Source organism: Urocampus carinirostris, chromosome 13 (assembly GCF_059441175.1).
Source record: "Urocampus carinirostris isolate Australia breed hairy pipefish chromosome 13, RoL_Ucar_1.0, whole genome shotgun sequence".
In the NCBI taxonomy this organism is placed as follows: Eukaryota; Metazoa; Chordata; class Actinopteri; order Syngnathiformes; family Syngnathidae; genus Urocampus; species Urocampus carinirostris.
The window spans coordinates 25,583,955-25,606,175 of record NC_142361.1 but is presented as its reverse complement, the minus strand read 5'-3'; the positions used below and the strand labels follow the sequence as shown (position 1 = coordinate 25,606,175).

The 22,221-nt window shown below is 37.4% G+C and overlaps 1 protein-coding gene across 1 annotated transcript in view; it reads right to left on the bottom strand.

Annotated features, from left to right (window-relative positions):
- eys (EGF-like photoreceptor maintenance factor) overlaps window positions 1-22,221 on the bottom strand; it is a 342,903-nt gene that overhangs the window by 246,572 nt on the left and 74,110 nt on the right. Inside the window, exons 12-15 of the mRNA XM_088352009.1 lie at window positions 16,103-16,225; window positions 10,865-10,978; window positions 4,216-4,323; window positions 2,354-2,467 (exon numbers count right to left, since the gene is read on the bottom strand). Coding sequence (XP_088208135.1) covers window positions 2,354-2,467; window positions 4,216-4,323; window positions 10,865-10,978; window positions 16,103-16,225 — 459 coding nt within the window. The remainder of the gene's footprint in view (window positions 1-2,353; window positions 2,468-4,215; window positions 4,324-10,864; window positions 10,979-16,102; window positions 16,226-22,221) is intronic.

Sequence of the window (22,221 nt, the reverse complement as noted above, 5' to 3'; positions counted from 1 at the left end):
CCTCCTGCCTCCGTTCTGGTCCGGTCCTCTTCCACGCCACCACGCTCTCGTGACACTTCCAAAACTTGCGGCAGTTGCTTGCTTATAGCGCTAACTTCCTTAGCCACATCACTCGATTTCACAGCCTCCTTATTCTTTACTATCGTACTGATGATAGATTTAGCCATGCTGTATTCACCAGCAAGATCGGAAATCCGTACGGCTCTTTCATATTTAGCTATTATGTCTTTCTTAAAGGCAATAGTTGGACGAACAACTTGTCTTTTTTCACCTGTCCTGCTTGCACCGACCTTCTTTGGAGGCATAATTAGGGGCTAAAACACCCGTACGCCGCTCAGCATCGCACCCTAGCGTACCGGCGTTCGAACTCCGTTTTTTTGACCGAACAGCGAAGCAAGAATTTCTCGAAATTTTTGGTCGAACACCGATTTGTCCGAACTGAGAGGCGTTCGAAAACCGAGGTTCCACTGTATTTTGATTTTCTATAGAAAGAGTGACACAACTTTGTTGTGACCTTTCTCCATTTTATCATTATGGGCGCTAGGCACCGGAGAAGTTAACCTTAATCTGTCATATGGCTCTTTATGTGTATAGGCTTTTGTGATTGTACAGACTTTCATATTTTATATAACAACCCTCCTATTTTAAAAAAATAAAATGAGCGACCTATCATTTATTTTTGCGCAAAACATGTTTTTGTATTGAACCTAAAAAAATAAACCTGGGCAGCCAATCGGAAGCCTGGATCGAATAACTTCGTGCTTCTGGACTTTCCCAAGCGTTATAAGGTCTTGCATCATATCATTTTCCAAAGTAGATGCACAGAGAACACAAGAAAAATGGATAAGAGGTTAGGAATTGTTAAAATTTGTCAATTTAATAGCACTCTGACTCGTGGCATTGCGGTAAGACGTTTTCCATTGTGTGACGTCATTACGCACGCACCATTTTTCGTTTTGCTAATTGTTGATTGCCATGTTGTATTGAATGGAGCCGTGTTCTTGTTTGCTTGCTGTTGAGGAATAAATATGCTTAAAGGCTGAACCACAGTGTCCTGCTTATCGTCTCAAGCATGAGGAAACTGCACACTCTGACATATCCTTACCAGGAATCAAGCCAAAACCTCAGCCCCAGAAGAAGTATTCAAAAGAAGCTAACAAATTGTATGACGCTACAAAACGTAAACGTTCATTAAAAGCATCGTGGAAGGAGGAGTTCACGTGGCTTGTAGCAGACGACGCAAAGCAAACATTGTATGAATGAAGATGAGTAAATACAGGTACATACTTATGGCAGTAATTTAATTTTAAAGTGTTGTTCTGTTAGATATTCTGATTATCGATCCTTAATACTTTGCAACAATGGTTTTTTTGCCGTTAGTCGTCTCATTGTGTTTCAAGTTGTGGAAAATGGGGCAGGCAACCTTTCAGACTTGTCTGCCCTGGTGTCCGGTAACTTTTTGTCATAAGTTTAAGACTGGTATAAAGTTATTACAGCGGCTGAGAGGTTAGCGTGTCCGCGGCACAGTTTTAAGGTCACAGTTTCAAACCCTCCTGTGAGGAGTTTGCATGTTCTCCCCGTGCTTATGTGGGTTTCCTCCGGGTATGTATGTCAAGTGAATTGGCCGGTCCAAATTGTCCCTAGGTGTGAATGAGCGAGCGAATTGCCCTGTGACTGGCTCGCAAACAGTTCAAGGTGTCCGCTGCCAACTGCCCGAAGATAGCTAGGATGGGCTCCAGCACCCCCGCCACCCTACTGAGGATAAGCGGTGCAGATAATGGATGGATGGATGGAAGGTTATTATCATGATTTCTTTTTGCATTTCAGTAGTCTCATCTCATCTTATCTCATTAGCTGCACCGCTTATCCTCAGTAGGGTCGCGGGGGTGCTGGAGCCCATCCCAGCAATCATCTGGCAGTGGGCAGGGGACACCCTGGACTGGTTGCCAGCCAATCGCAGGGCACACGGGGACAGACAACTCACTCGCTCAGTCACACATAGGGACAATTTGGACCGGCCAATTCACCTGAAATGCATGTTTTTGGAATGTGGGAGAAAACCGGAGTGCCCGGAGGAAACCCACGCAAGCATGGGGAGAACATACAAACTCCGCACAGGAAGTCCGGTAGCTGGATTTAAACCCACACAGGAGGTTCCCAGGACCTTAGAACTGTGCCGCACACGCTCTAACCACTGCGCCGCCGTGCTGCCCCATTTTAGTAGTATTGAATTAATTAATTTATTTACAGCTTTATAAGATGATTACTCTTTGCAAAAGAGTTATAAAACCTAAACGCTATTTGGATAAACCATTTTCTCTTCCTGAAAGCGTCGATTTTCCGTTTTAAATACCTGGCGGGCAAACGCAGTGAAATCCTCCGGTTTCGTCTCGGAAGCAAGATCCTCCGTTTTTGCAGTCGTCAATATCTTCTGGACATTCCAAGAGAGCAACTGAGCAATCCCTACCTGAGAAATGAGATGATTTTAGTGAAATTAAGCGTAAGTGATTGTGTTTGGTCCAAATAAATAGTCAAAAAAACATACAATAGATATTCACTTAACTAGAAGTGTAATTTATTTCATGTTTTATTATGAGTGCCCTTCCACAACCAGAAATAAACACTGGTTCTCTGGTCTACTTTTTATCACCTCTAATGGGTTAAAGCATTCAACGAGCACCATCCAATTTTCCGGGCGGTGCTGATCAACATTTTTTTGCAAGCTTTTACGCTCTACAGATAAACAGTACAATGAAAAGCTTTTGCCATTAAAACACTTGGGCTTTTTTGCTTAAGACGGAGGAATTTGCAACACAGCTTTCCCATTCAGGGTCACGACTCGCGAGTGAGCTGGATCGATGCATGCTGGGAAAAAAAAAACACTTTACTGGACAGCTCGTGACATTTTGAAAACCACGATTTATTATTTTAAGTGGAGAGTTGGGTCGTTGGGTTGTAAAGGACCTGTAGAATTTATCGGCGGTCATTTTGAGCAAGACAATTAAATGAATAAATAAATACATTATTTTTATTTTTCAAACAACATCACAAAATGATTTGTTTTGGGAAAAAAACAAAATGTATTGTACGAAACAATTCATAACCAATACGTTATTTTCTATGATAAAAAAATGACAGTTGGAATTTGAAAGACCAAACAAAATTAAGATGTGTAAAAACGATGAAGTGAAGAATTGGAATTGTGGGTTATTTTGCATATAATAGCTACCTGAAACAACCTCCCTAAATCATCTCTATTTTGGGAAAATGCAAAAAACAATCAACAAAAAAACAAAAACTATAAACCAAAATCAGAAATCCTAAAACCCCAAACCATAATGATACAAACCAAACACAGAAACCAAAACCAAAATTGAAAAAACTGAACAGCCAAAACATAAAAAACACCCTAAAACAAACGAAAACCAAACCAAATCCCCAAAACCCAAACCATATACTGTAGATACAAAACAAAGCAAACCATAACCAAACAGAAGTTGAACAAAACCAAACAACCACAACCAAAAAAACCCAAAAACAAACAAAAAACAAACACAAAATCTCAAAATCCAAACCGTAACCTCACAATCAAACCAAAACCAAAAATTGTAATCAAAACCCAAAAACCAAACCCATGAATTAAAAACAAAACTGAACCAAACCCTCGATAAATAAAACAAAAACAAACAAACCTAAAAGAACAAAAAAAAAACAAAAAAAAAAAACAAAAACAAACAAAAAGTACAAATACAAAACTGAACAAAAAAAACGTACCATAAACGCCCAAAACCCCAAAACACAGACAAAACAAAGCAAACCAGACCCCAAATCATACCAGAACTCCAAAAATTCAACAGGCAACCCCATATTTGATTCATGTAAGTAATATATATACATGTAAAAAAATAAATGTCGGGTTTTATCTTTTGGCAACCCTAAAAATTGTTAGGTTTTGTTGGAAAAACCATTAGGGCATTTTGAGTTTCAACCACCCCAAAAAATGCCCTAAACTATACAATATTCAAATTGAATATACCTTGCACTAGAGTTTTACTATATACCCGGAAATATTTATATCATATTTATAGTTGTATTATGTGAGTAGCATTTTTTTTCTGTCTTCGCATACCAACGCAAGGACTCGGATTAGGAATTTGCAGAGTCATAATATTCATTAAGGTCTAAACGCTGAAAATAACGATAGCGATAACTCACCGGGGAATCCCGACGGACAGACGCACTCGTCGATGCACGCAGAGTTATTGGCGCAGGGACCCTGCACGCATTCATCACCATTGATTTCGCACCGCGACCCTTCGAACCCTGCCATCGAGAGAACGAGGGGAAAGAAATAGGGCTGCGTTAAAATCCATGAATCCATACTTTATTGATTTGACTTTGAATGAGCCTAATTGTATATTACTTCATAAAGTATTTCCTGAAAGGTTGACATTCCTGGGGAGTATTATTATATTGATATCTACCACTCTTAAACATTCAAGACAAAATGATATATTCTTCATGTCATATTTTAATCATCATTAAAATAAAATTATTTAAAAAGTTCCACATTTATCCATTTATGTACCAAAACATATTTAGCCCTGCTCCAAACAATTTGATTCCGTAATTGTACTTATTTATTGCCTAACGGCCCCTAGGCATGCAACGACGGTCAAGGGAGAAGAAAACAACTCATAGCCAGATCCTAAGGCTTGCAGTGATACCGAGTAAGAACGCCAAAACATCACAACCAAAGGAAATGACAAAAAACAAACCTCAACACCAAACCCAGGAACTAAAAAGAAAAACCCAAAAAACTACCCAAAACTTCAAAACAAAAAAATCAAAAACCAAAGTCAAAAAACAAACACAAGGACTAAACCCAAAAATAATCAGAAAACAACCCCCTTAAAACAAACCCAAAGACTGAAACCAAACCAATAGACTAAACATAAACCAAAACAAAAAAACCTAACCAAAAACCAAACCTAAAGATGACAGTCAAAAACCAAAGCCAAAAACCAAACTTACAAACCAAACACAAAAACCAAACACAAAAACCAAACACAAAAACCAAACTAAAACAAAATGCAAAAATCAAACCAAAACCAAACCCCAAAACAAGACAACCAACAACCAAAGTCAAAAAAACAAAAAAAGACTAAAATCAAACCCCAAAACGGAACAAAAACTTCAAAACAACCAAACCCAGAAAACAAATAGAAAACAACCCCTGAAAACAAACCTAAACACTTAAACCGAACCCACAGAATGAACATAATCCAAAACTTCAAAAAAAAAATGACCTAACCTAAAACTAAACCCCAAAAATGACAATCAGAAACCAATGCCAAAAACTAAACATAAATACCAAACATAAAAACCAAACATAAAAAAAACAAACCCAAAAAACAAACCCAATAAACAAACCCAAAAAAACAAACCCAAAAAAACAAACCCCAAAAACAAACCCAAAAAAACAAACCCAAAAAACAAACCCAAAAAACAAACCCCAAAAAACAAACCTAAAAAACAAACCCAAAAATCAAACCCAAAAAAACAAACCCAAAAAACAAACCCAAAAAACAAAGCAAAATGCCAAACCCACAACTAACCTCAAATCCAAAAACCAAAACCAAAACCAAAACCAAAACAAAACAGCCAAACCAAACTCATAGACCAAAACCCAAAAACCAAACCCAAAAACCAAACCCAAAAACCAAACTCAAACAAAATTAAAAAAATCAAACCCAAACCAAACTCCAAACTGTCCAAATAAAAACGAAAAATCAAAACCAATAACCAAACCCAAAATCAAACCTATAAAACAAATCCTAAAACCAAACCCCCTTTGAAAAAATCATAACAAGGTCATAAGGCTTGCAGTAATGCCAAAGGGAAAACCACAGACTTAACCAGGTCCCAAGGGAGAAGTAAAAATATGATAACCATGGAACTGGAGCTTGCCCTTATCAAGAAAACAAAGAAGCCACATAAATAACTACTTTTGCTAAATTGCTTGGCTGTAACCGATCGATGATCGCAGTTTTTATACAGGAAAAAAGACTCCGAAGGAAAGGACTATTTTCGTAAGGTTTAAGTTCAGTTCGAATTTAAATCACCTGTTTTCTCTCCCCCCTTCCTCCACCCGTCACTCCACTTGACCACCTCACAATAAAAATAAATACAATTTTAGTTCTCATTCACATGTATTATCCCATCATATGCATATATCATATATGTAAGTAGTTCTTACTACATACTATATTAGTTTCATGCTTTTATCTTGGTATTCATGTCATTTCCTGCAGGGTCCACAGTCTTAAATCTCGGAGGTATATGATATATATGCAACCATTTTCCATGCGGATGGACTTCATTCATCATCCTACAAATGCAAAACCTCTACACCGAAAAGTAAACGCCGTGACGCCAGACTCAACGTCTCCGATTTGTGACCCATTACCCCCACTCTTAAATATATGGGCGCATGCCGGCACGCTAGCAAATGACTGTCATTAGCACGGTGTTCAAGTCCAGGAGCTCCGTGACAAATGCCTGACCATCAGCGTTATCGGTGAGGGGCAAATACTCATCATTTCCCCGTTCCTCCAGATAACCACGGAACCGATTTTCACCCAACGTGACAATTATCTCGACCTCGTTAAGAATTCTTAACAAGGCTCGCTGTCTGGAACGGGAACGGCAGAGATTGATTAGCGATAGACGTGATGGTGCCATGGTTCGACGCCTGCAGTTCCTTCACTTCTTCGAGAGATGGCAGCATTGCCTCATATTTCGAGGCTCCCTCTCCATTCTCTTCTAATCATCATTAGCCACCCTAGACTAGAAATGCTTTGGTCTCCCACTTTACGTTGCTGAATCGTCTTCATACCATGTTTAGATATTCCCTCGTCAAGACGACATGCTCCTCATTCTGAGACCTTCTTCACCAGGTATTCTTTTCTAGATATTCCCAAATATTTTCCAGACTCTCTGCGACCAAACAACCACCATCTTGGTTGTCCTCTCCTCAGCAGTCCTGGTTCCATTATCCCTTCCCAATATTGAGTCATTTTTGTTTTTAAATAAACGCCCCCTGTTGGGAGTTTGATCACATCCCTGTTTTTTCGTCTCCTTGTGGGCAAAGTAGCGAGAAATATTACTCAAGTAAAAGTACTATTACCTTATAGTATGTCTCAAGTAGGAGTAAAAAGTAGTACTGACTACTAGTACTGAGTAAATGTAATCAGATCATCAAATGTAATCAGATCATCAAAGGTCCATCCAATCAAAAAATAAATGTAAATTTAATTTTAAAAAAGATACTAATAATCAACTTAAATTCAAGTAATTTGAAAAAATATATTAGTATAAATAAAATAAATTCATTAAGCACAAGTAGTACATTTAAAGCCCCAGTACTTTTTTTTAACATGCTCTGCAGGCAGAAGAACAAACTAGCCCAGGGGTCAGCAACCCAAAATGTTGAAAGAGCCTTATTGGACCCCCAAGAAAATAATTAGAAAAATACCTAATACTTTGTCAGGAGCCTAAAAAAAAATTAAAGTTTAACAAGTTTTAGCTTTGTTAATTTACAATGGAATTACATAATTTTAATTGATTTGTTAAAGTAAAGAAATGCATTTTAAGGAATCCAATTTTAATATTATTTTTATTTTGGGGACTGGAAGGTTAAATAAGTAAACGCACATCAATAAAGTTTAAGTTTGATTTTATTGTTTGATTTCAGTTATTTTTCTCTTTTACCTGTGAGGTGCAAGGCAGAGTGCATGCTATGGGCTTGTGTGGTGACGCGGCCCCTTTAAAAAGGGGCGGGGCTTGGGTTGCTAAGCTCAAACTTTCAGTGGCACCAAAAAAACAAACAAGAGTTGTCATGATTACTGATGTGACTCAGCTGTGCCCGCTCATTTGGCTCCAACTGCCGCGGGTTCCGATTGGCTCCCTGTCAGTATTTAAACCCAGTCCCGTCAGCTCCCTGTTGTCAGTCCTTCTGCAAACCTCTGTTTTTACATGGCAAGCCTTTTTCGGTCCTGACTCCCGCCTGTCCCGTTTTCGCTCCCGTTTGTCTCCGGCTACGACCTGTTTTGATTCCGACCACGTCTGCTCTCCCGTCCTGACTTACGACCAGTTTTCCGCCCCTGACAACGCCATCGCTCGCTACAGAAGATCCACTACCGTGTTCGGATTACAATCAGAGTACGAGAACGACTTGCTTCCCGCGCCCAGCGAACACTGGATCGTGGGCGCAGCCCTTTCTCTTTCTTCCAATAAAATTTGTGAGAAACGCAACGCAAGTGGGTCCTGTTTCCGTTCTGGTCCTGAAAGGTGTAGAACTCGCGTACTTACATGGAGTGGATTTAAGAAACGGCTTCGATGTAGCCTAATGTAGAGAAGTAAGAGTAACCCTTCTTCATCATAAATCTCATGAAGTAAAAAGTATCATGACTTAAAAATACTACCAAATATACAAAATGTTGCAAAACATACTCAAGCAGTGTTCATTTTACTTGTGAAAAGTGATCCCAGGGACTCGCATGCCCAAAAATCTATGGGTCCCAACAGAAATCTATGGGTCCCCAAAATTTCGTGTTATCGCGGTTGAAATTGTAAATCGGCGACAAATATATAATATAGATCCATATATTCATTCAGTTTTAATCATCACAGTTAATTGGTAATACAAAGCAGTTATCACTTCAAATTTTTCAGTTCATATATTCTTTGTGGTTTACTGTCCCGCCTTCTCAAGGTCCAATCCATTATCATCCTCCTCATAGCTTCACCAGGAATATAATTTAGTGCATTTTGGCAGAAAAGTCCTTTTCTTGCTCGGAGTATTCTTTTGTTTATTTTCTTTCGTCGAATCGTTCGCTTCAAAACACGTGTTTTCCTTGCCTTGGCGGTCTTCTGAAGAATTTCTCCGCCATTTTTTCGTGCCGGAATTATTGCCGTTGTTACCACTTTCTGTATTATGTTTCGACTTATTACCGACACTGAAGAAATTACTTGACAACCACCACAACAATGACGTCATCTCGAAGCAACGAGATCTCGGTGCAAGACCAAAACAACAATGGCGGATCTGCCTGACGAAAAGTTTGGAGTGCGGTAAATCTTTGTTAAAAAAAAAAAAAGTAATCGGGTAATAATGACAATTTGGTGTCAAAAACGTTGCGTCCCGGGGACGCACATTGATTTGAGACCAAGGGGTCCCAGCAAAAAGTATGCGTCTAGGACGCAGGGACGCGGGCAAACGTCAACACTGCTCAAGTAAATGTAATAGAGTAAATGCAACTCTTTACTAACCAACTCTGCATTAAGGTCCGAGCGACATTATTTTGAACTGTAAATGAAATGTGTCATGGTCATTAGCATTACTTAAATATGCCATTTGTTTGAAAAAAAAAAAAAACACGCAGGGAGACTGATTACTTCCTACACGTTGGATAATCAACACGATGGTCCAGTGTGAAAATACGTGGGCAAGGCGAGGAGAACTGCATTAAAGAAAAAAAAAAAATCTTGTATACCGAGGGTAAAAATAAGGGGTACAACATAATCTAAAGAACATAAATGACAGTTATAACATTATGTTTTTCTCATGATAGCGTTAAGCCAAAAAGGTTACTCAGCATGTCTCCTCTGAGGTACATTCTCTATTTTCCTTTGGGCTCCAAATAAGTACACAAAATATCCTTGTCGATGTAAAACCTAAAGTGACAGTGTGTAATAATTCACCACTAGAGGTCGTTTGTGCCTTATAGTGAAACAAAGGTTATGCATTGGAAGAAGACACACAATGGAAGGACTAAGGTACCACTTCGCTAAATTCCGAAGCTTAATTTCATATTTTCTTACGTGATCAAGAAGCTAACTTTAGCAGCTAGCCTGAGATGCTACTAAAATGGGCGGTAAATAGTGAAAGAGCAATATTGAATTCCTCGAATCATAGAACTCAGCAAAGTTCAGCTGTGTAAGATGACACTGAAGGACAAACCTACCGGTAACTTTATTTACACATGGCAACCCATTCCCTGCGGCAAAGTTGCCTACATAAGTGGCTAGATAAAGAAAGAGTGGACAAAAAAGTTAAATATGTCAGAATCACTGGATTCAGCAGTGAAAGTAAGCAACACTGAAGGCCAAACCAAGCTTTATTTGCACGGAGCACCTAACAATAGTGGCTATCACAAAGCCATAGCTTGTAACATTGGCTACCATGGGTGGCTAGAGGTAGAAACTGTGGGAATCATGTGCCAAAAGCATTGGCAGTAAGTGACACTGAAGGACAAAGCGATCTCTATTTACACAGATCAGCTAACAATAGTGGCTAGCTGGCAGCTATAGCCTGTAGCCAAATGACTTACACGAGTGGCTAGAGAAGGAAACTGGGAAAAGGTTGAGATGCTGGAATCACCAGCCTATGGAAGCAGGTGACACTGAATGACAAAGCAAGCTTTATTTCTAGAAGTAGCTAAACATAGCGGATATTACCAAGCCATAGCTTGCAGCAAAGTGGTAAAATGAGAGGCTAGAGAAGGAAACAGTGGGAAAAAAAAGTTGAAGATTGCTTAACCACGGGACTCCATGACAATCACATTCATTGCTTGGCTGCTGAAGTGGCTGTCGAGTGCTAAAAGCACCACCGGTACAGGCTATCTTTGCAAAATCATCCGTAGTAGTAGGAACATTTTTTTTTCTTAGTGTTTTTAAGTGCTTATTATTGAATTAAAGACATTCAAAATAAAAGCCAAAAATGGTATCCAATTGATTAGAAAAGGTACAAGTACAATAGTAGTTATACATAGCTACTTTCTAGGTTCGGTTTTGACATTACCCTCCAAGCAGAAGCACGTATACGTGCCGGGGCCATCCACACAAACGCCGTTATTCAGGCATGGCTTCGATTCACATTCGTTGAGATCGATTTCACAAAATGAACCTCCGAATCCTGAAACAGACACACAAAAAACAAAAAATTAAAAATAAAAATGAATAATTGGTGAATTAATTGGTCATATTGCCTTCAAAGACAGGTATCGAGAGGTTTAGAATCATATGCGGGCAGAAACATGAAAAAAGCAGGCAACCATATGACAGCCTCTGCTGTAGGCACAGGTCTTAAACATCCAACTCCTGATAAGAGTCGGGTGTGGGTAATGATGAACAGGTATGGGGCCCTGCCTGTTGGTACCTCCTAGAGGACAGTGGAAAGCTGGTTCCCAACACATTTCAATATTTATCGTTGGTAAGATACACATTTTATTCATATTTGGCGTATTATGAAATAGGTAGAAACATATATATACATATATATAATTAAATACCATTACTTTGTATGGGAAAAAAATGTTTGAACAATTATGGTCGAGGTGTGTATCCAAATCTTCCGATCTAGATCTATCTAACTGGATTTATCAAAATATATCCATCCAAAACTATTTTAATCCATCCATCCTGACACATCAACAGTATATATTTCTGTCTAGATCTATATCAAAATAGATATATCTAGATCTAATAGACATACCTTTATCTAAATAGATCTAGATAGGTCTTTCTAGATGTAGAATCATGTTTCTACATCGAATGGATCTATGTATATCTAAATCTTTCTAGATCCAGCCATAAGTTTATCAATCGATCTATAATTTATATCTAGATATATCTAACTGGATTTATCAAACTATAGCCATCTCAAACCATCCAGATTGATCCATCTCTAAATAAGGAGATAGTGTATACAAGAAGCTATGTATCTTGCTAGCTATCTTTTTTCCAATATCTATCTAGCTACTGTATCTATATACTGTATCTATCTTTTTTTAAAAGTAGGTTATACGAAAGAATCCATGTTTTGACTCACTCATTCTTTACTATTATTAAATGTACTGTATGTATCTTGCGCGGTAGTTTCCAATAGCTATCTACCCTACTATATCGTATCCATCTACCGTATCTAACTTCCTATCTACGTATCTTTTTTTTTTTCTAAGTAGGTTATATGAATGAATCCATGTTTTGGCTCACTCATTTATTATTATTATTAATGTACTGTACGTATCTTGCTCATTAGTTTTCAATAGTTATCCATCTACTTTATCTTCGATATCTATCTACCGCTCTTTCTATTTTTTTAGGTAGATTATATACGTTTATTTCATTTATTTTTAATAAAGGTCCTGTACATATCTTGCTTGCTAGTTTTTAATAGCGATCTATCTACTATATCAATCATATACCAGTATATCTACGGTATCTATCTACTTCTCTACTTGTATATTTTTTTCAAAGTAGGTTACATAAATAAATCCATGTTTTGGCTCACTCATTTATAAAGATATTTAGATGTACTGTATGTATCTTGCTCGCTAGTTTTAAATAGCTATCTACTGTATCTATCTTATCTATCTACCTCCCTACCTATTTTTTTAAGTAGGTTATATCAATGAATCCATGTTTTGGCTAAATAATTAATTATTATTAAATGTACTGTACTTATCTTGCTCGCTAGTATTCAAAAACTATCTATCTACTGTATCTATCTTATCTATCTAACGTATCTATCTACCGCCTTACCTGTTTTTCGAAGTAGGTTATATAAATTAATCCATGTTTCAGCTTACTCATTATTTACTATCATTAAATGTACTTTTTGTATCTTGATGGCTAGTTTTCAATAACTATCTAGCTACTATATCTATCTTATCTATTTACCGCATCTATCTACCTTCCAACTTATTTTTTTAAGTAGGTTATATAAATGAATCCATGTTTGCTCACTCATTATTTACTATTATTAAATGTACTGTACTTATCTTGCTCGCTAGTTTTCAATAACTATCTAGCTACTGTATCTATCTTATCTATCTACCTCCCATTTTTTTCAAAGTAGGTTGGACAAATGAATCCATATTTTGGCTAACTCATTTATTGTTATTAAATGTACTGTACATATCCTGCTCGCTAGTTTGAATAGCTATCTATCATCTGTATCTATCTTATCTATCTACTGTATATGTTTACCTCCCTACCTATTTTTTTAAAGTAGGTTATATAAATAAATCCATATTTTGGCTAACTCATTTATTGTTACTAAATGTACTGTACATATCTTGCTTTCTAGTTTTCACCAGCTATCTATCTACTGTATCTATCTTATCTATCTACCAAATCTATCTACCTCCCTACCTGTTTTTAAGTAGGTTTTATAAATCCTAATCCTCAACCATGTTTTGTCTAACTATTTCATTATTATCAAATGCACTGTACGTATCTTGCGCGATCATTTTCAATAGCCATCTATCTACTGTATCTATCTTATCTACCACATCTATCTACCTCCCTACCTATTTTTTTCAAAGTAGGTCAGACAAATGCATCCATGTTTTGGCTAACTCATTTATTGTTATTAAATTCACTGTAAGTATCTTGTTCGCTAGTTTTCTATAGCTATCTATCTACTGTATCTATCTTATCTATCTACTGTATCTATCTACCTTCCTACCTGTTTTAAGTAGGTTATATAAATGAATCAATATTTCATCTTACTCATTTTTTACTATTATTAAATGTACTGTACGTATCTTTCTCGCTAGTTTGAATAGCTAGCTATCTACTGTATCTATCATATCTACCGTATCTATCTACCTCCCTACTTATATTTTTTGAAGTAGGTTATATAAATGAATCCGTGTTTTAGCTCAACATTAACTACTATTATTTTATCGTGTCAAATAAACATGTGTTATTTCTCGTATTCATCCAGGCTGATTCGGCGAAGATCAAAGTCGATCTATGCAGAAGGGGAAGCGCACAAGGGCACCTATATAATATCATTCAGCCAATTACGGAGAAGTATGTCACGGTTAGGAAGCCAGAAAAAAAAAATATGACATTGAGTTTAAAGTGCATTCTTTATAAAGTACATTGAATTAATATCTAGTCCGAGGATTCAAAATGGTGAAACAGACGTGCAACATACGGATTGGGGCTCGCATGAAGCAAATGCCAAGGTGGGGCGCGCCCACCTGAAATATTCTAGTGGAGAGTGTGGAGAGTGCCCTTGAGACGGGAGCTGGCGGCAATTCGCTTTCATTTACATAAGAAATCCTTCACGTATCTTCATTTTGACATACGGGAGTAGGAAGTCGCTCTTATTGATTAAAAATAAAAATGGCGGAAACTTTCAGTCTTAGATTTGGATAAACACACTGTGGTAGTATACTTATGATGTATTTTATTTTATTTTTTCAAAATGAATTCACTTAGACATTTTTATGGTTTAATATCTCGTGCACCCATTCAATATGGTTGGTGTAAAGTATAAAGAAGAGGCGAGCCGTTTCTTTTGAAACGAAAGTGGAATAAGAAAGCTTGATGCGGTTGAGAAAACGGTTGGATCGTTTTGTTTTGTTTTTTTCCACTATTTACCGCGGAGGAGGAAGTCGCCTAACTCTTGAATTTCATCTTCCAAAAGTAAGTTAAACTTAACTTTATCTTTGTAGTGTCACGAACCAGGACAGGAAACAGGAATAAGAACCCAATCGCGCAACGTTACTCACAGTTTATTGGGGAGAGGAAGAATGAGCGCACACTCGATCCGGGGATTGATGGTCGCAAAAGTAGATAGAAATCAGAACTAAGGAGTGGTCAAAATCAAACAGATTGGGCCGAAAATAAAACGGGATCAAAAACGGAAATTCACAGGACTTATCACACATAGTCTAGCAGGAGTTTTGCAGACGCTCTGACACCAGGCGACTCACAAGCCAGTGTTTAAATAGTCTGGCAGCAATATGTCAACGCGTTTCAGCTGGTGTCAATGGACGGGGCCAATTGGGCGCCGTGGCAACCGTGACAGAACCTGGCGCCACACGGCGGGGACCAATTGGGCGCCATGGCAACCAAGACATGTAGAGCACATTTTTTCATATATTGTTTGTTTTTAGTACAAAACAATACAGGTTACTCATACAAGCCTTAATCATACTTGCTGATTTTACTAAAGCAAAAAACATGGACATACAAAATATAACACTGAAGCAACTTACGAATGATCGTCCGGATCTTATTCGTAAGTAGGGAAGCATCTGTATAGCGCATTTATTCATGTATAACTTTTTTAATTGTATGAAATCTTTTTTTTATTAGCTTTTTCTCAGCTCAAACATTGGAAGTGACAGAAAATTATGAAATACATGATTCGAAACATTCGTTGACAAATATGAACTCAATTTCAACATACAATTTATAATTACGTGTTCATTTAGCGTCCTTAAAAGTCTGATTATAGAAGCGGTTAGGAAAATAACTCATCAGTCATGTGTCATTGTGATTTTCCAGGACATTTGATTTCTATCTGGCATGAGGAACGATTGACGGGATCAGTGACGTTAAATACACGACCAGTTCTTTCGAAGTTAGCTTTGAAGTAAGCCAATACTTGACAAATGTAAATAACTCTGTGGTCTTCTACAAGGCAGATGTTTTTAGTGGTTAACTGAGCGTATTTCAACTGTACTTTTCCAGTAAGATAGTAATAACATAGTAATACAATTGTAAATTATTTTAGAAACCAATATCTAACTGGTAACCGTTTGCGCTAATCAAGAAAGTATGAAACTTGATGAGCAATAACTTTTTGAATGTCCTTATTTGGCCCATTTTTCAATACGTGGACGGAGCAATTCGGGGAAAAACACTGGACTGTGTGTACTGTAAGATCAAACATCCAGTTGGATCCCCCATTTCCCCCTCATCACCCCCACGGAGGAAGCAAAGCCTATTTACAACAAAGACAGTTAAAACATCTTCTTGTTCTTGTTCCTTTATCTCTTTGTTTCCTTATCCTCACTGTAAAATGTGGAACTGGAGTCGTCCAATTCCGTTGTCACAATATATCCCATGTTGTAACAATGACAACAAAGGCATATTTTATTCTATTCTATTCTATTTTAAAATCTGTAAGATATCCTAAGGTCTATCGCTGTCTCTTAAAGGCACTGCATGTTGAAGAGCAGGACAAATCCTTAAAGTAGAGATAAAAAACAAGTTGAACGAGTGGTTTCCATACCTCTTTCACATAAACAAGTAACGTTTCTCCCGTCCTCTGTTTCGGTGCACAACACGGTACGCTCGGCACACATCCCGAAAGAGCAGAGGTCGATATCAATGGAACAGTCTTTGCCTTTGAACCCTGTAACCACAATAACGGTCAGGGATCAAATATCTACCAAAAAGATGCAAGTCATGATTGCGTTTCTCCGGTAAAGACACTCTTTAGCACAATCGGGCACTATTGATTCTTCTCTTGCGATGTTAGCAATATGCTAATTGAGGCTCCCTCTCATTGACAGTGACCCGACTCACAGACCGATCGAGATCTCGTTCCTCTTTAGAACTGGATCAACATCTGCGGGCCACCGATAAGCGGCAAACGTTTAATTGTGGTAAATAATTCTAAATCATAGACAGACAGACAGACAGACAGACAGACAGACAGACAGACAGACAGACAGACAGACAGACAGACAGACAGACAGACAGACAGACAGACAGACAGACAGACAGACAGACAGACAGATAGACAGATAGATAGATAGATAGATAGATAGATAGATAGATAGATAGACAGACAGACAGACAGACAGACAGACAGACAGACAGACAGACAGACAGACAGACAGACAGACAGATAGACAGATAGACAGATAGATAGATAGATAGATAGATAGATAGATAGATAGATAGATAGATAGATAGACAGACAGACAGACAGACAGACAGACAGACAGACAGACAGACAGACAGACAGACAGACAGACAGACAGATAGATAGATAGATAGATAGATAGATAGATAGATAGATAGATAGATACGTAGGGAAATTCACACTTCCAGCAGTATCATTTTGTTGTTTATTAACAGATTAACAGGATGGTCTCAGGGTACTGTGTTGTAGTTTAGCAACAGCGGAGTGGATGACGTCACACGCTAGGCCAAAAGTTCGACGTCCCTGCAGCAGATGGAAATCTTTGTGCCCAGGGTTACACCACCTCATGTTCACGTAGATAGCAAGTACACCTCCTCTCCGCTTCCCGCAGGCTTTCGTGTCTCTGTATAACGGCGCTGAAGCCAGGTAGCTCCGGATAGCTTCGGGTAGCTCCGGGTAGCTAGACGTGAGCCTTGTTTCCGTAAAACACAGCAAACTGCACTCCCAGTGCGCTTAGATGTTTTTCACCAGCACAGCCAGTTCGTCGGTCTTATTTGGTAGAGAGTTCACATTTACTCCGTTTAGACTTATAACGCCGCTAGCCGCTGAACTAGCTCCGGGTCTGCATCCATGATAGGGCCCCCTCATCACGCCGGCACGAGAATTCTTCAGGGCAAGGAGTTGATTCCTCGAATAGACGCAGTGTCCTTTAACTATGTTTTTAGCATCATTTTAACGAGGGCATTTACAGAAGCACTTTCTCGTTGGCTAAGCTAACAATGCTAACAGACCAGCTGTACTCGATCGCTGCTAATATTTGAAACTAGTGTTCCCGATTAAGCTTAAACTTGTATATTTATTCAATATTGAATCATGTCTGTGTCATTAAGTGATTAACTAAATAATATAAACGGTGTAAAGTTTTTTTTTTGTCATGTATTTGTTCGTGTGTATTGTCGTTCAAAACGGGTCGTAGGCCGTGACGGGAGAGCAAAACGTGGTCGGCGGCAAAAAACAGGTCGTAGCCGGAGACAGACCTGGAAATCAGGAACGAACGGGTGGAAAACGGGACGGACGGGAGTCAGAGTCAAAATGCTTGCCTTATAGAAACAGAGGTTTGCTGACGGACTGACATGTATGACGGACTGAGCTTAAGTGGGACAGGGAACCAATCAGGAAGCCCGCAGCGGCTGGCGCCAAATGAGCGGGCACAGACTAACTCAGTCATCATGACAGTTTTGGGGAAATATTTGGCTATTTCTAACATGTTTTTGAAGGTTTTACTATATAAAAAAATATGATCAAACAAACTTTTAGTTATCAAAAGGCATCTTCCAGTGTAACAATTGTTTTTGTTTTTTTGTTTTTTACTAAAGTGTATTATTATTTATTATACTGCATATTTTATATATATATATATATATATATATATATATATATGCATATATGGGAGCACGGCGGCGCAGTGGTTAGCGCTTGTGCGGCACAGTCCATGGCATGGGAACCTCCTGCGTGGCACTCCAATTTCCTCCCACGTTCCAAAAACATGCATTTACGGTGAATTGGCCGGTCCAAATTGTCCCTAGGTGTGAATGAGCGAATGAGTTGTCTGTCCCTGTGTGCCCTGCGATTGGCTGGCAACCAGTTGAGGGTGTCCCCTGCCCACTGCCCGGAGATGGCTGGGATTGGCTCCAGCCCCCCCGCGACCCTAATGAGGATAAGCGGTACGGCTAATGAGATGAGATGAGATATACATATATATATATATATATATATATATATATATTCATTTTTATTTTTTTTCTTAATTTTGTTTTTGTTTTAGAAAAATCAGAAAATGATCAAAATCGGCTAAATAACATGTATTTTTTATTTGATTTATTTCATTATTTTTTTCAGTGCAATCAGTTATAATTGACCACTATTTGTCACTGCATCGTGTAGTGCAACCAACAAATAAGTGTTGCAAAGCACAATGAAGAATACAAACTACGGAGTGCTCGAAACACACCATTTTTCTTTTCATTTGTTCCTTGCCTTTCACAAGGTCTTTTGTTTCTTCGAGTTACCATTAGCAGCAAGATGCCAGACTATTTTGTCAGATTTTGAGCTAACATTATTGAAAAAAAAACACATTTAAATGATAGTTCATTCATGCATTTTTACTTATCACTATTATTAATGAATTCATTTTTCTTAGCACATGGAAGCGCTGAATAATACACATCCCTTTAAACAGCTTCAGCAAACAAAATAAGTTGTTAAAATATACCTCATGAGCAGAAAGTTAGTATATAAAATAAAAATAAATTCTAATCTACTGCCACCTACTGACATGGATGAATGTTACTACACAGGAAATTATAGTTTGATTATAGTTTGAGTGTGCCTTGGTATGATTTTATCCTCAAAAGTGCCTTAACGGAGCCAAAATTATATCCAGGTACTCTTTGTATTCTTGTATCAATTGTATATTCTGGGGGCCCGCTGACTATTAATCAACATGGCCTTCGTTTTGGTGCTGAGAAGTCCGGGGGAGAGCTTACAATTGTATCCTCTTGGGGCCAGCTAACTATAGTCCAAGATGGCCTTCGCTTTGGTGCTGGGAAATTCCCTTACTGCTCATTTATTATGCTCACACGCCATCTAGCGACCAGCATTATTCACTTCATTTAAACATGTGTTTTCTGTCTAAACCAAACACATTATTGTCTTGTATTCATGTGATCTCACTTAAGCCAATCAGATGTTTTGTCTCTAGCTATAGGTAGAGTGTGATTCCTTCCTGAGACAATTTTGGTAACCTAAATCTCCGACTCAGAGTGTGTTCTTTTCGTCATCCTAACACAATCTCGAGTTTTAACCTTACAGTTACATTTACTCGGCAGATCACTGTAAAAAAGCTAAGATTCTGAACATTGACTGGATTTTTTTACCAAGATAAGCGAGTTAAAAAACAAAGCGCTAAAAGACAAAATAAAGAACAGAAGCTTGTATTGGATTACAGAAAGATAGAAAACACCTGTCTATAAATCTGTCCAGGTTCTTAAACAGTAACGGAGGCTTTACTCACACATCGGTGTTCTGTTTTTCGTCTCAATTGAATTTCCTGCAAAATGCAGGAAATTAGTACCAGCAGATAATCCACAGTAATGGATTTGTCCTCTCTCTAATGTCATAAACGCACCAGGTAAAAAGCAGCGCGTACTTGATTAATGTTTTAATGACGAATGCATTTATCGTCCATTAGCTTCTTGCCTGTGGCCAAATCGTCCTTCCATATGTAGGAATATATTTGAAAAATATATGACATAGAAATAAATGAACGCGTAAATAAAGCACATAATATTTAAATAAATGACATAAATGCAATGCATTCATTTATGTATGCATTTTGTGGTTTATTCATTGCCGTATTTATGCTGTCGTGTATTTTTTAATGTATCTTATGTATCTTGTCCTGTATTTTTTTTGTATTTAATTGTGTAATTTGTCGTTTATTTTGTCCCTAATTTATCATTCCTACTTATTTTCTTGTGTATTTTCTTGTGTATTTTCTTGTGTATTTTCTTTGTATTTTCTTGTGTATGTTCCTGTGTATTTTCTTGTGTATTTTCCTAAGTATTTTCTTGTGTAATTTGTCATTTATTTTGTCCCTAATTTATCATTCCTACTTATTTTCTTGTGTATTTTCTTTGTATTTTCTAGTGCATTTTCCCGTGTATTTTCTTGTATAATTTGTTGTTTTTTTTTGTCCCTAATTCACCGTTCCTACTTATTTTCATGTGTATTTTCTTGTGTATTTTCTTGTGTAATTTGTCGTTTATTTTAACCCTAATTTATCATTCCTACTTATTTTCTTGTGTAATTTCTTGTGTATTTTCTTTGTATTTTCTTGTGTATGTTCCTGTGTATTTTCTTTTGTATTTTCTTGTGTATTTTCTTGTGTAATTTGTCGTTGTTTTTCTCCCTAATTTATCATTCCTACTTGTTTTCTTGTGTATTTTCTTGTGTATTTTCTTTGTATTTTCTTGTGTATGTTCCAGTGTATTTTCTTTTGTATTTTCCTGTGTATTTTCTTGTGTAATTTGTCGTTTATTTTCTCCCTATATTATCATTCCTACTTATTTTATTGTGTAATTTCTTTTCTTGTGTATTTTTCTGTGTATTTTTCTGTGTATTTTCCTGTGTATTTTCCTGTGTATTTTCCTGTGTATTTTCCTGTGTATTTTCCTGTTTTTTTTCTTCTGTATTTTCTTGTGTATTTTCTTTTGTATTTTCTTGTGTATGGTCGTGTGTATTTTCTAGGGTATTTTCTTGTGTAATTTGTTGTTTATTTTGTCCCTAATTTATCATTCCTATGTATTTTCTTCCGTATTTTCTTGTGTATTTTTTTCGTATTTTCCTGTGTATTTTCTTGTTTATTTCCTTGTGTATTTTGTCGTTTGTTTTTGTCCCGTACTCTCTTGTACTCTCTCTTGTGCTCTCTCTTGTACTCTCTCTTGTACTCTCTCTTGTACTCTGTCTTGTACTCTGTCTTGTATTCTGTCGTGTTTTTTGTCATAAATTCTGTCGTGCATTGCTCTGTGTATTCTGACGTGTATTTTATCAGGGTTTTTTTTTGTGGCGTGTATATAATTGTGTATCTTGTGATGACCTGTTGGTGAATTTCTGTGCATTTTGTCGTGTGTCGTGTAAAGTATTTTCTCATTTTTGTTGTGAGTTTTATTGTGTATTTTGTCATGTATTTGTTTGTATGTATTGTTGTTTATATTGCCGTGTATTTTGTTGTGTATAGTCGTGAATTTTGTCGGATATTGTGGCATATATTCATAGTCTTTGTATGGCAAGTATTCTGTCGTGTATTGTGTCATGAGTTTTGTTGTGCATTTTGTGGTGTATTGTGACGTGTATATCGTCGTGTATTTTGTCCTGTTTTTAGCGCATATTATGTTGTGTCAAGTCAAGTCAAGTCATGTTTATTTATACAGCCCTTAATCACAAAGAGTCTCAAAGGGCTGCACAGACCACAGATTATTGCAATTTTGTCATTGATTTTATCGTGTACTTTGTCGTGTACCGTGGCGTATATTTTGCCTTTTTTTGGCAAGTATTTTGTTGTGAAGTTCGTCATTAATTTTATTGAGCATTTTTTGTGGATTTTGTCATGGATTTTATAGTTTATTTTGTCCTTAATTTATCCTTTGTTTTATCGTTTATTTTCCCGCAGATTTTGTTGTTTATGTTGCCGTGTACTCTGCCGTGTACTCTTACGTGTTTTGCCATGTATTTTGTCACGTATTGTGTCATGAATTTTGTTGTGCATTTTGTCACGTATTGTGACGTGTGTATCGTCAAGTATTTTGTCCTTTTTTGGCGCATATTCTGTTGTGTGTATTTTGTCATTGATTTTATTGTGCATTTTTTGTGGATTTTGTCATGGATTTTATAGTTTATTTTGTCCTTATTTTATCATTTGT